The sequence below is a fragment of the Petaurus breviceps genome, unplaced genomic scaffold (genome assembly GCF_028583685.1).
Source record: "Petaurus breviceps papuanus isolate PSGF00001 unplaced genomic scaffold, PetGlider_PUasm1.0 164, whole genome shotgun sequence".
NCBI lineage: Eukaryota > Metazoa > Chordata > Mammalia > Diprotodontia > Petauridae > Petaurus > Petaurus breviceps.
In genome coordinates, this window is record NW_027185735.1 from 10,764,315 (window position 1) to 10,781,636 (window position 17,322).

A 17,322-nucleotide genomic window follows, 5' to 3' on the forward strand; every position below is an offset into this window, starting at 1 on the left:
TTCACAGTTACTGATTCAATATTTCTATTTTGTTTAGGCCAAAACAACCCTAAAAGTATTTCAGCTGAATGAAGAGCGACTTAAAACATCAATTGAAGATGCATTGCAAATAAATTCCCATCTTCAGAAAAGCCAGAAACAGGTTTGTACAGTTTAACTATTCACTGATTTAAGAACATTCAAATTCCAAATGTCCCATCCATGTGAGTGACTGATTCAAGCTTCTGCCAGGGCTGGTGATGGATTGGTTCTACATGGTAATGTTACATTTTTTATAATCACTATGTTTCCTTTTCTGTGTCTGTATGTAGCAGGATTAGTGTAGGTTCTATGTTCCCAATAAGTAGCACATGAATGTGACTATATAGAACCTCCTGTATCTTTTTGTTGAAAATAAGCAAAGTTCACCCTCAGTAAAACTTTTAAAGGTAGGTGAAGATGTTGTTGTGTAGTCACTTTCACTTTTATATGCTCTTTCCCACCCTGGTGACCTTTATCCTTTAGAAATAAAAGTAACCTAGATCATAGTAATCTACTATTAATCTAGTAACTGATAGGGATCTACATCCATCAGAGATCCTGAGCTTCAGAACAGAAAAGACATTAGAGGGTCTGTGCTTCCAGGGACTTAGTAATCAGGTGCCAAATTCTTACCCTATCTGTGGGATATCTTTTATGTGTTCCTCATTGTCATAGATGGAGTTGTTCATTCTTCTTATTAGTGCTGTTTCTTCTATGCAATTCCTGATCCGGTCTCCTCAGTGTTAGGAGTGGTAGGCTCTGGTAGCTGAAGTTTCCATCCTTGCATAGGCACTGTACCCAGTAATGCCTTAGAGTTACAGAACTATAAAATGTGGGCACCTCATCAGTGGACCCTTTTCCCATCTTGGGACAGGAACTTCTACTTTTTGCTCCCCTTATCCCTGTAATTGAGTTGAAATCTGCTGAGGTGAAAATCCATTTTACCTGCTACCTGATTCTCCTCCCTAACCCGTTTAGTCCATCCCTTCTACAACCCTCCTGTTACTACATTGTGCGCTATGAAACTTTACCTTCATTGTTAATAAACTCCTCTTCTGCCCTTCATGGACCTATGGACAGCTTTTCAATGTGAATGACTATTTTACTCATGCCACCAGTACACTGAGGAATGAGGGGGAGCAGTTATCCTCCTTTCTCTCCATTGCCAGTTCCTGGTGTCCTCTCTCCTGTCATTGTTTGCAAGTGCTTCCCAGATGTATTTGTGCCATCCAGATTCTTGTTGTTGTGATATATTTATCTCCAAGTCTACCCTTCTCAAGGAATTCCATACCTGACTCACAGTCTTCCTCTCCACTCTCATACTTAAGGATTTCACAATACAAAGTTATTTCCCCTCAAGCATCCTGGCCTTCTGGTTCAGCATCTTCATCTTCATTAACCCCCAGCCCTCTGTTCTTCCCTGCTCTAACTCTTAAAACTCTTTGATATTATCCCCACTCTATCCACAATCAACCAAGAAAATATGAATTTTTTTTTTGCTTCTTTTTGGAGGGGGGGAAGGTAGGGCAGTTGGGGTTAAGTGACTTGCCCAAGATCTCACAGCTAGTTTTTTGTGTTGTGTCTGAGGTCGGATTTGAACTCGGGTCCTCTTGACTCCAGGGCTGGTGCTCTATTCACTGCACCACCTAGCCACCCCCAAAATATGAATTTTCCAAGTACCTACTTTGTGCCAAGCACTATGTGAGATCCTGGAGACATAATTACAAAGAACAAAATGATACCTACTTACAAGAAGTTTAAATTATAATGGGGAGCCAATAAGTACATGTGAAACTGCATACAGTGTAAATGTGAAGTGAATAAATACAAAGTAGAAGATAAAAGTTTTGAGGATGGCGCTCATTATCATTTTGGGGAGTTGGGAAAGGCTTTATGTAAAAGATGGTCTTAAAGGAAGAGGGGGCAATATGATGCATTGATGAGGAGGGAATTTATTCCAAGCATGTGGGATGGCTAGTGCAAAAGGAGATGGCGTGTCTGGTGTTATGTGTGTGAGAAGAAGAGAGCCCTGTTCCACTTCCAGAGTTGCAGTCTGATATCACCAGTTGCTATAAGCATGTCAAACTCAGCATCTTCAAAACAGAACTCATTTCTTTTCCCACAAAATCTACCTTTTTTCAGTTTCTATCAAAGGTACTCCTGTTCTTCTAGTCACCCAGGTTCACAGTGTCAAAATCATCTTCACTCCCTATATCCAGTCAGTTCTCAAGTCTTCTCAACTTGACTTCCCAACATCTCTCACATCTGTGGTCTTCTCTCTGCTTCATTCAGTAGCTCAGGCCTTCATAACCTCATACCTGGACAACAGCAGTCACCTCCTAATTGGACTCTCTGCTTCCATTATCCCTTTTTTAATCCACCCTTTTTTTAATCCCCCTTTTTTAATCCACCTTTCACAGCTGCCTAGAAAACATAGGTCTGACTCTATTTTTCCCCTACTCAAGCTCTAGTGGCTCTGTTGCCTCTGATCAATTACAAGCTCATATTTTTATTTAAAGGCTTTCCTAATTGAGCTTCAAATGACTCCCCTCCACCTACATTATGATTCAGTCATATTAGCCTACCTGTAACTGCCAAATACATGCCACCTTCCATCTGTGAGGAGCCAGCCTTTTTACCAGCTGTCCTTTAGGCCTGGAATGTGCACCCCTCCCATCTCCATCCCTGGCTCTTAGAACCCCTGACTCCCTTTAAATCTGAGCTCAGGTACTACCTCCCACATGAGTCCTTTCTCTATCCCCCAGCTGCTAGCTCCCTGCCCCCCATCTCCTAAATTACAATGTATTTACTTTTTATCTCTAACTATTTCCTCTAATAAAATGTATCCTTCTTGAGGATAGAGACTAGCATTTCTTCACAGTGCCTGGCACACAGTGAGGGCTTAATAAATGCATCTTGATTGATTGATTCCTGTAAATAGCCTCCAAGATGTGGGGAAGGTGTCACTGTATTGTCTGTGTTTCTTAAGAAGTTATCCTCATCTTGGCATATTTTTGTGCTTTCACCCCAGTGTGCTAACCTGTAGTGAAGTACCCTTAGATGTTGGAAAGTCAAATGTAGCATGTTCAGTACAGAGAATATGATCTTCATCCTTCAAACTTAGTCCTTCTCCAGACTTCTATTTCTTTTGAGGACAGCAGTTTTACAACATTGGAGTCCTATCTTTAACTCCTTACTTTCATTAAACCGCCCTATTTAATCATTTGCCAAGTTTGGTCATTCTGCCTTGTCAGAATTTCTTGCACGCATCCATCTTTTCCACTTAGAAGGCTACCTACCACCCTACTTTGGCTTCTTGTCATTTATCACCTGGACTATGGAAATAGTCTCTTAATTCATCAACCTACTTTAAGTTTCTCCCTTTTAAAATCCATCTTTGACATAGATGCCAAAGTGCCATTTTTTTAAGCACTGATCTGACTGTATCATTCCCCTTATTCACATAGACTCCAGTGGTTCCTTTTTTTCTTCTAGGATAGAATATAAAGTCATCAGTTTGGCATGTAGAGCCTTTTACAGTATGGTTCCTTTTCAGATTTATTTATAGTCTTCTTCATGCATACTATGTTCTAGCCAAGCTAATCTGCCTTCTGTTCCCTAAACTCAACATTTCATCTCCTCTCTACTTTCCTTTGTCCAGGCTGACCGATGCCTGCAATGAATTCCCTTTTGCCCTTGCTTCTTAGAATCTAGGTTTCCTTCAAGCCTCAGTTCCTATGCTACCTCCTATGGGAAACTATTATTCTTAGTGATAATTATTGGATATACACTTATCAGATTTATATGTTACATCTCCCCAGTAGAATGTAAGCTCCTTGAAGGCAGGTTATCTTTTATCATTGTGTTCCCATTCTCTAACGTAGGACCTTACACATAGCAGATGCTTCATAAATGCTTCTTGGATTAAAGAATACTTGGGTTATAAGAGTCTGAGCTATCTGAGCATGGCTAAAAGTGGAAAGGTGGTAATGGAAACTAGGGATATTTCAGAGAGAATGACTGTCATGTGGCAATGAAATGGGAGTCTAGAGTGAGAGAAAAAGGAGAATCAAAGCCTAGATCACTAGAAAGATAGTGGCTGTCTCAACAGAAACAGAATTAGAGATAGAGGCATGTTTTAGGGAAAAGATGAATGACTCCCAAATATCCAGCCCCATTTCTTTTCCTTTCATTTTTCTTTCCCCTTTTATTCATTCATTCCTTTAAAAAAATTTTTGATTTCTAAAGTCTCTTCTTCTTGTCCTTCCTCTAACCAATAAGAAGGCAAGTAATATGATATCAATTATACATATGAAGTCATGCAAAACATTTCCATATTATCTATGTTGCAAAAAAGAATAAAAAACAGAAAATATAAATAAAGTAGGGAAAAAAGTATGCTTCTGTCTATACTTAGAGTATGTCAGTTCTCTCTCTGGAGGCGGATAGCCCTTTTCATTATGGATCCTTTGGAATGGTCTTGGATCATCATATTGATCAGAGTAAGTAGGTCTTCCACATCTTATAATATTGCTGTTACTGTGTTCAGTGTTCTCCTGGTTCTGCTCACTTCACTCTGCATCAGTTTTCACATCTGATCAGGTCATCTCAGGTTTTCTGAAAATATCCTGTTCATCATTTCTTATAGTACAATAGTATTCTATCACTATTCTGTACCACAACTTGGTCAGCTGTTCCTCAATTGATGGGCCTCCCCTCGATTTCCAATTCTTTACCCACAAAAAGATCGACCCTATTTATTATCTCTCTTCTGAGCATTCATCCATATACCTCTGATAGTTATTTCTACTTGCATACCCTATTATTTCCTTGAAGAATCACAGAACTCTTTAATTCAATACCTCTTCCTCTGGATGGCCCTTTAAATACTTGAAGATGGTTATAGATTTCTCTCTAAGTTTTCTCTTATTTAAACCAATTCTCATAGGCATGAATTTGAGACCCTTTATCATTCTGCTCTGCTTGCCATCCTGTAGACACTCCACAGCCTCTTAAATATCCTTACTGAAATGTTGAGTCTAACACAGAACATAGTATTCCATATGTGCGCTGACTGGGCAGTACAGCAGGACTGGCCTAGTCCTAGTCTTGTCCACTATGTCACTTTGATGCAGCCTAAGAGTACATTCGTTGTTTTGGCTGCCCTCTCACACTGTTGGTTTTTATTGACCTTATAATCTGCTAAAACCCCTTGATCTTTTTCAGGTGAACTGAATGGGTTTGGGCTAAATGACTTCTAAAAGCTTTTCCACTTCTGAATTTATGATTGTTTAACTATATTGTCATTTATCTCATGACAGATAAATGTCTAATGTAACTTAAAATGTACATCTTTGTCCTGTTTTCCTAATTAGTTCATAAGCTTCTTAAAGAGAGGGAACATTTGGGGTGGCTAGGTGGCGCAGTGAATAAAGCACCAGCCCCAGAGTCAGGAGGTCTGGAGTTTGATTCCGGCCTCAGACACTTAACACCCACACACACAAAAAAACTAGCGTGTAACCTTGGGCAAGTTACTTAACCCCAATTGCCCTCCAAAAGGCAAAAAAAAAAAAAAAAGAGAGAGAGGGAACATTTAAGAACAAACAAACGAACAAAAAAAACACTTAATGTGCATTCCTGTCCCTAGTCAAAGTACAGGTAGTAGGTGTCAAATAAATGTTACATTTATTTATTTACTTGTTTACATATGTAAGTGGAAAATGTACTAATTAATTTCTGGGGATTCTAGCTTTTACAGGAAACTAAAGGATGGAATGCACAATTGAATGAACTTAATGAACAGAAGAAAATGTTTGAAACTTCTAAAGGAAATATGGATCAAGTTATAACTAATAGAGAAAGTCAGATCAAGGTAAGTCATTTTGGATTTGAGTTTTGGTCACAGGTTTTTATTCCGTTAAATGTTTTATTTTCTTCAACACTCATTCATTCAACATGGATTTAGTAAGCTGTATAATTGCAAACTTTCCTGATTCTTATTTAAAATTTATTTGTGCAAATTGAATGAAACTTATCTACCATGAGGGTACATATTCATTTTAGCAAGTCAAAAGTGTCATCTGGCTTTCTGCCAAGTGAATTTTAGAGTGAGATGCAGCAGTGGAACATTCATCCCATCCCACTGCTAGGCATGTATTCCAGAAATATCAGCGATAGAGAGAGGTCTCATATACACCAAAATATTTATAGTGGCACTTTTTGTAGTAGCAAAGAAATGGAAACAAAATAGTTTCTGGTCAAATAGAGAGTGGCTAAAGAAATTATGGTACATAAACTGGAATATTATTGTGCCATAAGAAATGATAGATTTGAAAAATATATAGAGAAGTAGGGGTCTTCTGATCAAGAAGGCATAGTAAAAAAAAAAAGATGCAGAAAAGTTCAGTTCCTACATGTATACTCCAGAAAAATAAAACAAAAGAGGGCCAGTCTAAATAATGCTTAAGAAATAGAGAAAAACTACAACATGTATTTTTATCCAGCCTAGTTCAAGAAAAGGGGACACTAGCCTGGGCAGAGGAGCTTTTTGAGGTAAGTGCAGAGCTGGTATGCCTTTTAGTTCCCAGTCTCATAATGTTCCAACCAGAGGCAAGAATTAGAAGGAGAATAAATAGAAGGTACAAAATCTTGCTGAAATAATAGATTTCCTGAAAATGAGAATGGACCAGACAGAAATAAGTGATGTCATGAGACAACAAAAAAATGTTAAAATCAAAACACTGGAAAAATAGAAGAAAAGGTAACTATCTCCTATTAAAAACAACTTACCCAGAAAACAGGTCACAGTGAGCTAATCTAAGAATTATTAGACTTCCAGAAAACCGTAACCAGGAAAAAGCCTGGGTATCATATTTCAAGGAATCATTTATGAAAACTATCTAGGCCTGTAAGAATCATAGGGAAAATTAAAAATATAATCCACCAGTTTTCTCTGGAAAGAAACCCTAAAGTGTACAGAGCTAAAATCCAGAGCTTCCAGGTTAAAGATAAAATACTGCAAGCTGCCAGAATGAAAGAGTTCAAATGTCAAGGAACCAGAAGGACTATGTAAAACATAGTAGCCACTACACTGAGGAGCTGGAAAGTTTAGAACATGATATTCCAAAGAGCAAAAGATAGAGCTTTTCCACTAAGAGCTGGAAAAATTGAGTTGTAATTTCATCAGAAGAAACAGTGGATCTTTAATGAAATAGAGAATTTCCAGACAATCTTGATGAAAAGACCAGAACTTCATAGAATCTTTGAAATACAAAAATGCAAACAGAAGTATCAAAAGAACTCTAAAAAGGTGATAGCGGTTGGAAAGAGCAAATATTTAATTCTAACAGGGGGAACACATATCACTCTAGAACCCCAGTGTTTTCAAAGTTCATAGAGGAATTTAAATAAGACGAAAAGAGGGATTGGCATTTTTGAAATATAATCTTAAGAAAGAAAAAGGAAGGAAAAATAATACTCTAGAGAAAAAAGGAGCAATATTTGCTATTTCAAATAATAGGAGTGTGTGAGGGGAAAAAATGGATAAAGCTCTGGGGGAAGCAGGTGTCGGTTTTGAATTTTGAATTAGTAAATTTTGAAAATCAAGAGAACAAAATTGAAAGCAAAAACACCGTTAAGTTAATAAAACTAGGAGCTGATTAAAAAAAACAAACAAACCAAAAACTAATAAACAGCTGTTACGATTTCTTTAGAAAAAGAGAATGGAAAACCAAATTGCCTGCTTCAAAAATGAAAAAAAAAAACATTTCACAACAAATAAAAGTGAAATAAAAGATAGTATCAGAATTACTCATTTTATGTCTTGTAATGCTCTCTGTCTCATGTTTCATCAGAAATTCTTCCCTTCTCCATAAATCTGACAAATAAATTATTCCTTGCTCTCTTAATTTGCTTAAAAATTTTTGCACAAACAAAACCAATGCAACCAAGAAAAAGGAAGGGAGAAAGCTGGGAAGCAGCTTTTACAGCAAGTGTCTCTGATAAAGGCTTCATTTCTCAAACATATAGAGAGCTGAATCAAATTTATAGAAAATAAGTCATTCCCCAATTGATAAATAAATGGTCAAACATCAGTGCAATAGAATACTGTTGTGGTATAAGAAATGACATGTAGGACGATTTCAGAAAAACCTGGAAAGATTTCTATGAATTGATGCGAAGTGAAGTGAGCAGAACCAGGAGAACATTGTATACAGTGACAGCAGCAGTGATGATCAACTATGAATGACATAGCTCTTTTCAGAAATACAGTGATCCAAGACAATTCTAAAGTACTCATGAAAGAAAATGTATCTATATCCAGAGAGAAAACTAATGGAATCTGAATGTGGATCAAAACATACTATTTTCACTTTATTTTTTTTTCCTTTTGGTCTGTTTCTCCTTTCACATTAGGTGGGACTAATATGGGGGGAAAAGATAGTTTCAGTAATTATTTTGCCCAGTTACATGCCAACAAAATGGATTACTTAGATGAAATAATATGTGTATGTGTGTGAGTATATATATATATTTTTTTCTTTTACAAAAATGCTCAGATTAACAGAAAAAGTAATTTAAATAACCAAAATTCTGGAGGAAAAAATGAGCCATAAATTTAAAAAAGCCTGAAGACAAGATAGTTTTTTAAATGAATTCAATCAGACATTCAAAGAACAATTAAAGTTATAAGGCTATGTAAACTGCTTTTAAAAGTAGAAAAAGAAAGGGTCCTAATAGCCTTCTTTTGTGACCCAAATAAGATCTTGGTCCCTAAAGCGGGGAAAGACAAAGCAGAAAAAGACAATTGTAGACCAATATCCTTAATAACATCAGTGCAAAAATCTTAGAACAGAGGCTACCTTGATGTATCAAAAGATTATAATTTTGGGAGGCTAGGAGACAGTGAATAGAGCACTGGCCTTGGAGTCAGGAGGACCTGAGTTCAAATTTGGCCTCAGACACTTAACACTTACTAGCTGTGAGACTTTGGGCAAGTCACTTAACCCCAATTGCCCTGCCCTCCCCCCTCCAAAAAGCAAAAAAAAAAAAGATTATAAATTATGACCAGGTTGAATTTATACTAGGGACATAGGTAAGTTCACTATAAGGAAAATTACATTAACAACAGTATCAATAATATGATTCTATCAGCAAATATTGGAAGAAGCTTTTGATATGTATAATTCAATATTCCATCAAAAATTAGAAATCATAGGAATTTTTTAAGGAGTTTTTTCCTTAATAGAGTAAGTGATGTCTATGCAAAACCCATAGTCAATGTTATATGTAATAGAGAAATACTAGAGACCTTTGTAGTATTAACAGCGGTTAGTAAAGGCAAGAATGTCCAATATCACAGTTATTATTTGATATAGAGCTAGAAGTGCGATGTATAGCAGTAAGACAAGAGCTGGAAATTGAGACAATAAACAAGGGGCAAAGACAAAACAAAACTGTTGCTTTTTGCAGATGATACGAAGTTCTTGTTGGTGAATCCTAGATTCAACTTAAAATTAATTGAAATAATTGAAAATTTTCAACAAAGTAGCAGGGTGTAAAATAAACCCACATAAATCTTTAGCTTATCTGTATGTTACCAGCCAAGGTACACAGAAAAAAACAGAGAAATTCTGTTCAAAATAACTGCAGAATATATGACATATTTGGAGTCTACCTACCTACCAAGACACACACACAACTATATGAATGCAACTATAAAATAGAGACAGACCTAAATTAGTGGATAAATATTAATTCTGGAAAGATCAAGCCAATATAATAAATATGACACTAGTACCTAAACTAATCATTGCCATATCAATCAAGTACCAAAGGATTACTTTTACAGAAATAAAAAAAATAATTTTAAAGAATTCATTGGGAGGAGCAAAAGACCAGGAATCTCAAGAGAATAATGAAAAAACGTTATAAGGAAGGGAAAAAACATTATAAGGAATATAATACCAGATAGCAGATACGTTAAAGCTGTAATCATCAACCTATTTGGTACTAATTTAAAAATAGAAAAAAAAAATCATTGGAACGGGTTACCATTGTGGCATAGTGTTCAGTAATCCCAAAGACCTTGCAATGTGGTAGGAGTTTGCTATTGGACAGATACTGCAGGGAAACCTGGAAAGCAGTCTAGCAGGTATTAGGATTAGCCCCAAACCTCTGGCCACTTGGAAAATGAGCTCCAAATGGATACATGACTTAGATAGGAAAAGTTATATCATTAGATGAGCAAAGAAGACTCCTTTTGCAGCCACTAGTTGGAGAAGAATTCATAAACAAAGGATAGAGAGAATCACAAGGCAAAATGGACAGTTTGATCATGCACAATTAAAAGATTATTCTGCAAATACAACCAATGCAGTTAAAATGAGCAGGAAAACAGTTTACCAGGAAAAACTGTTGCAGGTTTCTCTGGTAAAAGTGATATATAAGGAACTGAATTAAATGTGTGAGAAGAATTCTTCCTTACCATTAAAGGATGTGAATAGGCAGTTCTCAAATTTAAGCTCTTCAACAGTCAAATGAAAAAAATGCTTTAAATCTGTAATAATTAGAAATACATATTAAAACAATCCTGAGATTCTATTTCACCCCCATCAAACTGGCAAAGATGACAAAAAAAAAAGGAAAATGACTGCTGTTGAAGCAACTCAGGGAAGACAGGTGAATGTTAACTACTGCACTTTTGGTCAGGCCTTTCTGAAGGCAATTTGGAATTGTACTGCAAATGTCAATAGACTGCATTTTGACTCAGCAATAGAACTAGCTTTTTCTTCTGGGAATATGAAAAGGGTTTTGAGTCGGGGAGGGTGGTATGTGATGAGGTAGGAGGCAAGATAGCTGAATGAGATGTAAAACTGAATTACGATCTGGTATCTAGGGCCAGTGAGTAGAGAAAGTGGGCTAGCTTAGTCACCAGTTAACTGTGTAGGGCCCTGGGGTGGATAGTGCTCCAGAAATGAGTGGATTAACTTCACGAGGGACTGCTGCCTGGATTCAAGTAGATTGGATATAGAAATCCTGGTCTCAGGTTCGCTGTGGTGGGTGCAGGTCAGTGACAGTAGGCAGATGGGAAGATGGTCAGGGTCATTGGAAGGATAGGATGTGAAAATAAGGAATGGCCTTGTATCTTGGGCCAGCCAGTAGAGACGGTAGACTAAGTTGGCTAGTTTCCACACTTTCAATTACTATTCAGGGGTAGGGTCCTAGTACAGGAGCTCCAAAGATGAGTCGGTGAACTTCCTGTGGAAGGCATTGATTCAAGAAGAACCGGTTCTGGAAGTCTGGGTCCCAGTTACATGTGGAGGGGTGCAGGTCCAAGGGGGGAGGAGCCCAGGTTAACAGCAGCAGGCAGATGTGAGATGGTGTGTGAGTGGAAACCTCAGCTGAATTAACATGGGGGAATAGTCGCCTTCTTAGACCAAATAGATTATTCCCAAATGCGGCTCTTGTTACCATTTGGGGAACTCTTCTTTTGTGTCTGAAGCACATTCTTTTCAATATTTTTTATCCTCTGAGAAATGGATTTGATTTTTAGAAATAGCCAGAAGTAATCTGGAACCAGGTTTCATGATGTAGTTTTTTTTTAAAGCAAAACTAGGACCAAAAAGGTTTTTGTTGTTCCCTCCAGATAGCACAGTGTGAATTTTAGAGCATTTTTATAGTGAAATAGCTGATTATTTGCCACAATTGGCTTTTCTTTACATAGGACTTTTACAGGAATGTTAAGGAATTTCTATAGCCTCCATTGACTAAAGTCAGAGAAATTAGCATTTTTCTAATTTCTGGTTTCTTTTTTTTATTATTATTTTTTGGAGGGCAATTGGGGTTAAGTGACTTGCCCAAGGTCACAAGGCTAGTTTTTGTGTTAAGTGTCTGAGGCCAGATTTGAACTCGGGTCCTCCTGACTCCAGGGCTGGTGCTCTATTCACTGTTCAATTGCTTGTTTTTTGGGGAACAAACATTTGGGGAAAGCTAGCACTTTCCAAAGCAAAAAGTTTGTTTCTGGGTCATACTGAATATATCATATTTCATTACATTTTGAATTTTGAAGTGAGTTATGTTGAGTATACATTGTTTTATTACATTTCCCTCAGAAATGAGTTATTTTATCTAGCCTCCTCCAGAAGGTCAGAACAAAGACCTTATTGATTTTGTTAATCACTGTAAAGATGTAGTAGATTGCAGAAACCTTCCTTATATTCAAGTTTTCTGTTCAAATGAAGCTGTTTTTTAAAATCTAAATTTTAATCTCTCACCATTATTTGTTTCATTTAAATAACTCATGTCTGAATTTTGTAACATTTTAATAAGTTCTGTGGATGATTTGAGTACTATTTCATTTCTCATCCTTTTTGTTTGTTTTCCCTAACTTTATTTTTGTGCCCATTAGAATTCTTGTCTTTGAGTTTATTTCATCCCCATGAGCTTTTTTAAAGCTCCCAGTAGTCTCAGTTAGATTTCTTTGATATTCTTTGTTTTAACTTTTAAAGAATTTTAATGTGAAATAAAATACAGTCTTCACTTTTGTTTACCATAGTTGCTAGTACAAAGCTGGTTAATCTTACTCAGCAGCAAATTCAGACATGTTGTAAGATGTTGCTTCTGTGATCAGTTTTTCAATGCTACCTTTGCCTCTAAAATCAGATAAGAATTTTTTGTTTCATTACTTTGTGGTCACACACCTAGAAGGATGGGGCAGTAGCATGTGGTTTGGCTGTGAAATGAACTGTTTTGTTTGAAAGTTTATTTGTTCCGTCTACTGCTTACATGTGTTTTAATGACACAGGTGAGTAGGAGAAACGTCATGTACTAATTGCTAGAGTACAGACAGTGCAAATAAAGGAGAATTTGAAATCTATTACTCACATTTATTTTTCCCTTTTTGGTAAATCTCAAGTCTCTGACGGAATGCTTGCTGAAGATGAAAGACTGGACGACTGCCCTGGGGGAAGAAAATGTCAGTGATGATCATTGTGAAGCTGAAATAAGCAGGGACTTGGCAATTGGAGACCACTTAGGTATTTGAAGTTAACTTCTGAAACTTATCTTTTTGCTAAAAAAATTTAAGTTAGGTGCTAAGTTTTTGTTTGTTTTCAGTCATTTTGAAATGTGTAAGGCCCAATAATAAAGGGAAACCAAACACTTGAAGTGTGTTTTGAGTAACTAGATCAAAAATTTTTTCTTTGCATTATTCATAACTTAATACTCCAATTTTAGGGGGACTTTATGCTGTTATTGCTATTCTTGGTTGAGATCTAGAGAGGTCACAGTTACTTTAATATGCTGAAGCCCCATTCACTACATTCTTAAACTGATATTCCTGACTTTAACGCTACATACCTTTTCCTTTTTAGTTGGGTGTGGAAAGAAGAGCATAAAGGAGCAGCAAATGTTGTTTTTCTAAAATTGCATTTTTCATGTTAGCACTTATATGTTGAAAAAAAATTATTACCCTAAACCGAACATACTTAGTGCTATCTCTGGATCATTTGTCCTCCATTTAACCCATTACAAAATCGTTTATATGAGAGGGCCTCATGTATAATTTTCCTTTTGTACCTTATACGTGGAACTGTATAAAATGTTATAATGGGACCCTTCTAGTATTTCTGTTGAGATGTCCTGAAGAACAAGAGTGAGGCAGACCTGTCTTATTCCAAATTCCTCAGTACAGCTGGAAGCGTTAGTAAAGCTCCGGTATAGCGAATTTATAACAATAAATTGACTTAAAGGTGTCATGGAAGTGTACTATTTACTTGACTTATTGTATTATGTCTGTTCTTTATTAATTACTGTAGATGATCAACAAAAGCAGACTGTGAAAAAACTGATTTATGCTGCTAAGGTATGTATTACTTAATGATATAAACAGCATGTGAAAGGGATAAACAGAAAAATAGACAACTGTATCCATTTTAATTCCATAAAATATAGCAGTACAAACACATTAAAGAATTTATCAGGATTGTATTAATAGATTTTTATTATTGAAAGATCACTCAAATGTTCAAATTTCATAAATCCTTAACTTTCAACTTAAAAAATTTTTATAACAAAGTCCTAGGTTCAGTTCAGAACTATTTTGTCATCTTATTTGTTTACATTTGCACTATATGTTTCTTCTTTTACACAGTTCCCATTTTCCTCCTCTTAATCTACATCTTCTACCCTGTTTTTTTGCAATTAAGTACAAGATACGTTTAATTGGCCAAGAAATATTTCTTTACCATCATCCTTCCAGATCCATGAAATGGTAAAATACTTGGAAAAAAATGGGAGAGGAAGTTGTGTGAGTAAATAGTGTTATGGGTACAAATGTTTATAATGATAAATGTTTCCTTTTTTTATTTTAAAAATACTTTGCCCTTTAAAAAGTTGAATGCTTGTTTAAAAACCGTGGAAGCAGAAAGGAGCCATATATATTCTCGACTGTGTGATGAAGATAAGATAAAGGAAGAACTTAAAGGTAAAAGTCATTGTTGCCTACCTGTATGTGTGTATATATATATATATATAATGTCAAGATTAACGGATTCCAGCTTTTAGGAAGTAATTGTAATCTTATTGCTTTTGAGCTTTTTAATTTTAAAGGAATGTGTTAAGTTTATTTCTGATTGTTTTGTGAAGATTATTTAAAGTTCTTATTTTTATTTAAACAACTTAACATTTTAACTAGGTTTATCCAGATTATGCTTTGTTGTATTAAATACAGTTGTAGATTAAACATGCTTGAAAGTGGGATTAAAAAAAAAAACCTCTTAAAATACATTGAATATATAACCCAGTGACATAAATTTAAATTTTGTTCAAAAGCAAAAATGACATAGTCCCTTCCATTTTACTTAATTACAAAATAATAATTACTGACATTTATATAGGACTTTAACAACTTTTTACAAATGAGGAAACCGAAGCTGGTTTTATGATCATTTAGTTATTAGCAAATGTTAGAGGATTTGAATCCATGATTTCCTGACTTGAAGTCAATTACTTTCCACCAGGCTGCCTGTTCAGAATAGATGTATAAAAGAAGTATTGCCTCTTTTTGTGTCCATTCTTACCATACTTTTGACTTATAAATGTACATTGGAGTAATTTAGTATTGAAACTGAATGTTTACTAGTCTTATTTAAAACTTTCATAGTCTTTTTTATTTCACAAAGCTGAAAAACTTATGGACCAACTTTCTTTAAAATTTTAAGTCAGAGGAGGCTTCACAGGGTAGATGAGGTCTGAGCTTAACCATGAATAAAGAGAAAGACTAGCCATGGAAGGTGGGAACAAGAAGGAGTGTTTCTTGGGCATGAGCTATGTATGGCCTGTGACACAACAGGATGACAGAAGATAGAATATTGAGTTCAGGGAACAACTAGTTTGACTCAGACATAGAGTATGTGAAGGGAAGTAATGTGATAATGAGACAAATAGGTTTTGGAGTTAGATTATGGAGAGTCTTTAAAGTCAGGTTGATGAGTTTGGATTTTATCCTAGAGGCAATAGGGAGTAACTGAAAAGTTTTGAGCAGAGAAATAACATTCTAATATATGTACCTAAGAAGATTAGATAAGTGACTTGGAATTAGATAAAATGACTTGGAAGGGGTAGAAACTGGAAGCAGGGAGACCATTTAGAAAGCTCTCTATTAGTAGGTTAGGCAAGAAGGCTACCTTAGGGAGGTAGCCTTGAGTAGAAATAAAGGGGATGAAAAGGAGAGATAAATTGGATTGGATATGTAGAGTGAAGAAGAGAAAAGAGTCAGGAGTGACTCCAAATTTATAAACCTAGGTGATTAGGAAGATAGTGGTGTCCTCAACAGAAAAAAAAGGAAGTTTGGGAGAGGAAGATTATGAGTTCTGTTTTGGACATGTTGAGTTTTAAATACTGACAAGACATTCAGTTTGAGATGTATGTAATTGGTGATACAAAAATGAGATTATAGATAGATAGATAGATAGATAGATAGATAGATAGATAGATAGATAGATAGATTATCCATGTAAATATAATAAATCACAAACTCACCAAATTTTAGAGCTGTAAGGGACCTTAGAGATCATGCCTTAGCCCATACTTGAGGATAATTCCTTCTATTATACAGTGAATAGAATTGGCTTCAAAGCCAGAAAGACCTAGGTTCAAGTCTTGCCTTTGACACCTATTAGCAAATGACTCTTGGCAAGTTATTTAAATTCTCAGAGTTTCAGATAGCTCTGTAAGAGTAAGTTTCAGAGAAGGGGCTGACCTGCCTCAGTAGAACAAGTTTCTATACCAGTAAAATCACAGGTCTAATCCTTATTCCCTGCCTACTTGACAAGTATTCATCCAGTCTTCACCTAAAGACTTTGAGTAAGGGGGAGCTTATTACTCTGAAGGTAGCCCATTCCAGTTTTGAATAGTTATAATTGTTAGAAGCCTCCTTTGTCAAGCCTAAGTGCAACTACCTTTGCAACTACCCATTGCTCCTGGTTATGCCTTTCTTCAGCCAGTTCTCATATGACGTAAATTTGACACCCTTCACTTCCCTGGTAGTCTTCTCTCTGTATATCCTCCAACCTATCAGTGTACTTCCTATAATAAAGCACCCCCAAACTAAAGACAGCACTTACGATGTGGTATGACTAGGGGGAAATACAGAATGCCCTCAGTGCTCCGGGAAGTTATGTTCCTTTCTATGCAGCACACATTGGTTTGCTCAGCTGATATACCACACTGCTGGCTCATATTAATCTCTCAGTCCACTAAAACCTCCAGATTTTTTTTTTCATATAAATTGCTCTTTAGCAATGACTCCCTCATCTAATACTTATAAAGCTGATTTATCTCTGATATATTTCATCTTATATTGATCTGAACATCATAGACTATGGAGTCTTTTTTGGATCCTGACTTTTGTTATCTGACATATTTTGAGTCAGGTTTGAGTGAGTCATCTGCAAATTTTATAAGCATCTCACCTATGTCTTTCCATAAGAGGCATTATTAAAAATTCTAGACAGCATAGGACCAAGTCACAGATACCTGGGACTGTCTGCTGGAGACCTTTTTCCACATTGACATCTAACCATTAAATTCTTTGGGATTGAACATTGATTTAGTTGTGAATTCATTTAGTTGTATTATCATCTAGCCCATATCTCTATGACTTTTCCATAAGAATAACTTGAGAGACTTTGACAAATGCTTATCTAAAATCTTAAGTAATCTATAGCTTTGGAATTTTGCTTATATGACAATAATAACCTTGTCAGAAAAGAAATGAAGTGATGATCTCTTTTTGATGAA

At 35.9% G+C, this 17,322-nt stretch overlaps 1 protein-coding gene across 9 annotated transcripts in view; it reads left to right on the top strand.

The window, feature by feature from the left end:
* Positions 1 to 17,322, top strand: part of MIA2 (MIA SH3 domain ER export factor 2) — a 481,197-nt gene that overhangs the window by 430,669 nt on the left and 33,206 nt on the right. For all 9 annotated transcript variants that reach the window (XM_069082299.1, XM_069082294.1, XM_069082295.1 and 6 more), the window contains 5 exons: positions 38 to 142; positions 5,771 to 5,893; positions 12,938 to 13,058; positions 13,839 to 13,885; positions 14,416 to 14,506. In XM_069082299.1, coding sequence (XP_068938400.1) covers positions 38 to 142; positions 5,771 to 5,893; positions 12,938 to 13,058; positions 13,839 to 13,885; positions 14,416 to 14,506 — 487 coding nt within the window. The remainder of the gene's footprint in view (positions 1 to 37; positions 143 to 5,770; positions 5,894 to 12,937; positions 13,059 to 13,838; positions 13,886 to 14,415; positions 14,507 to 17,322) is intronic.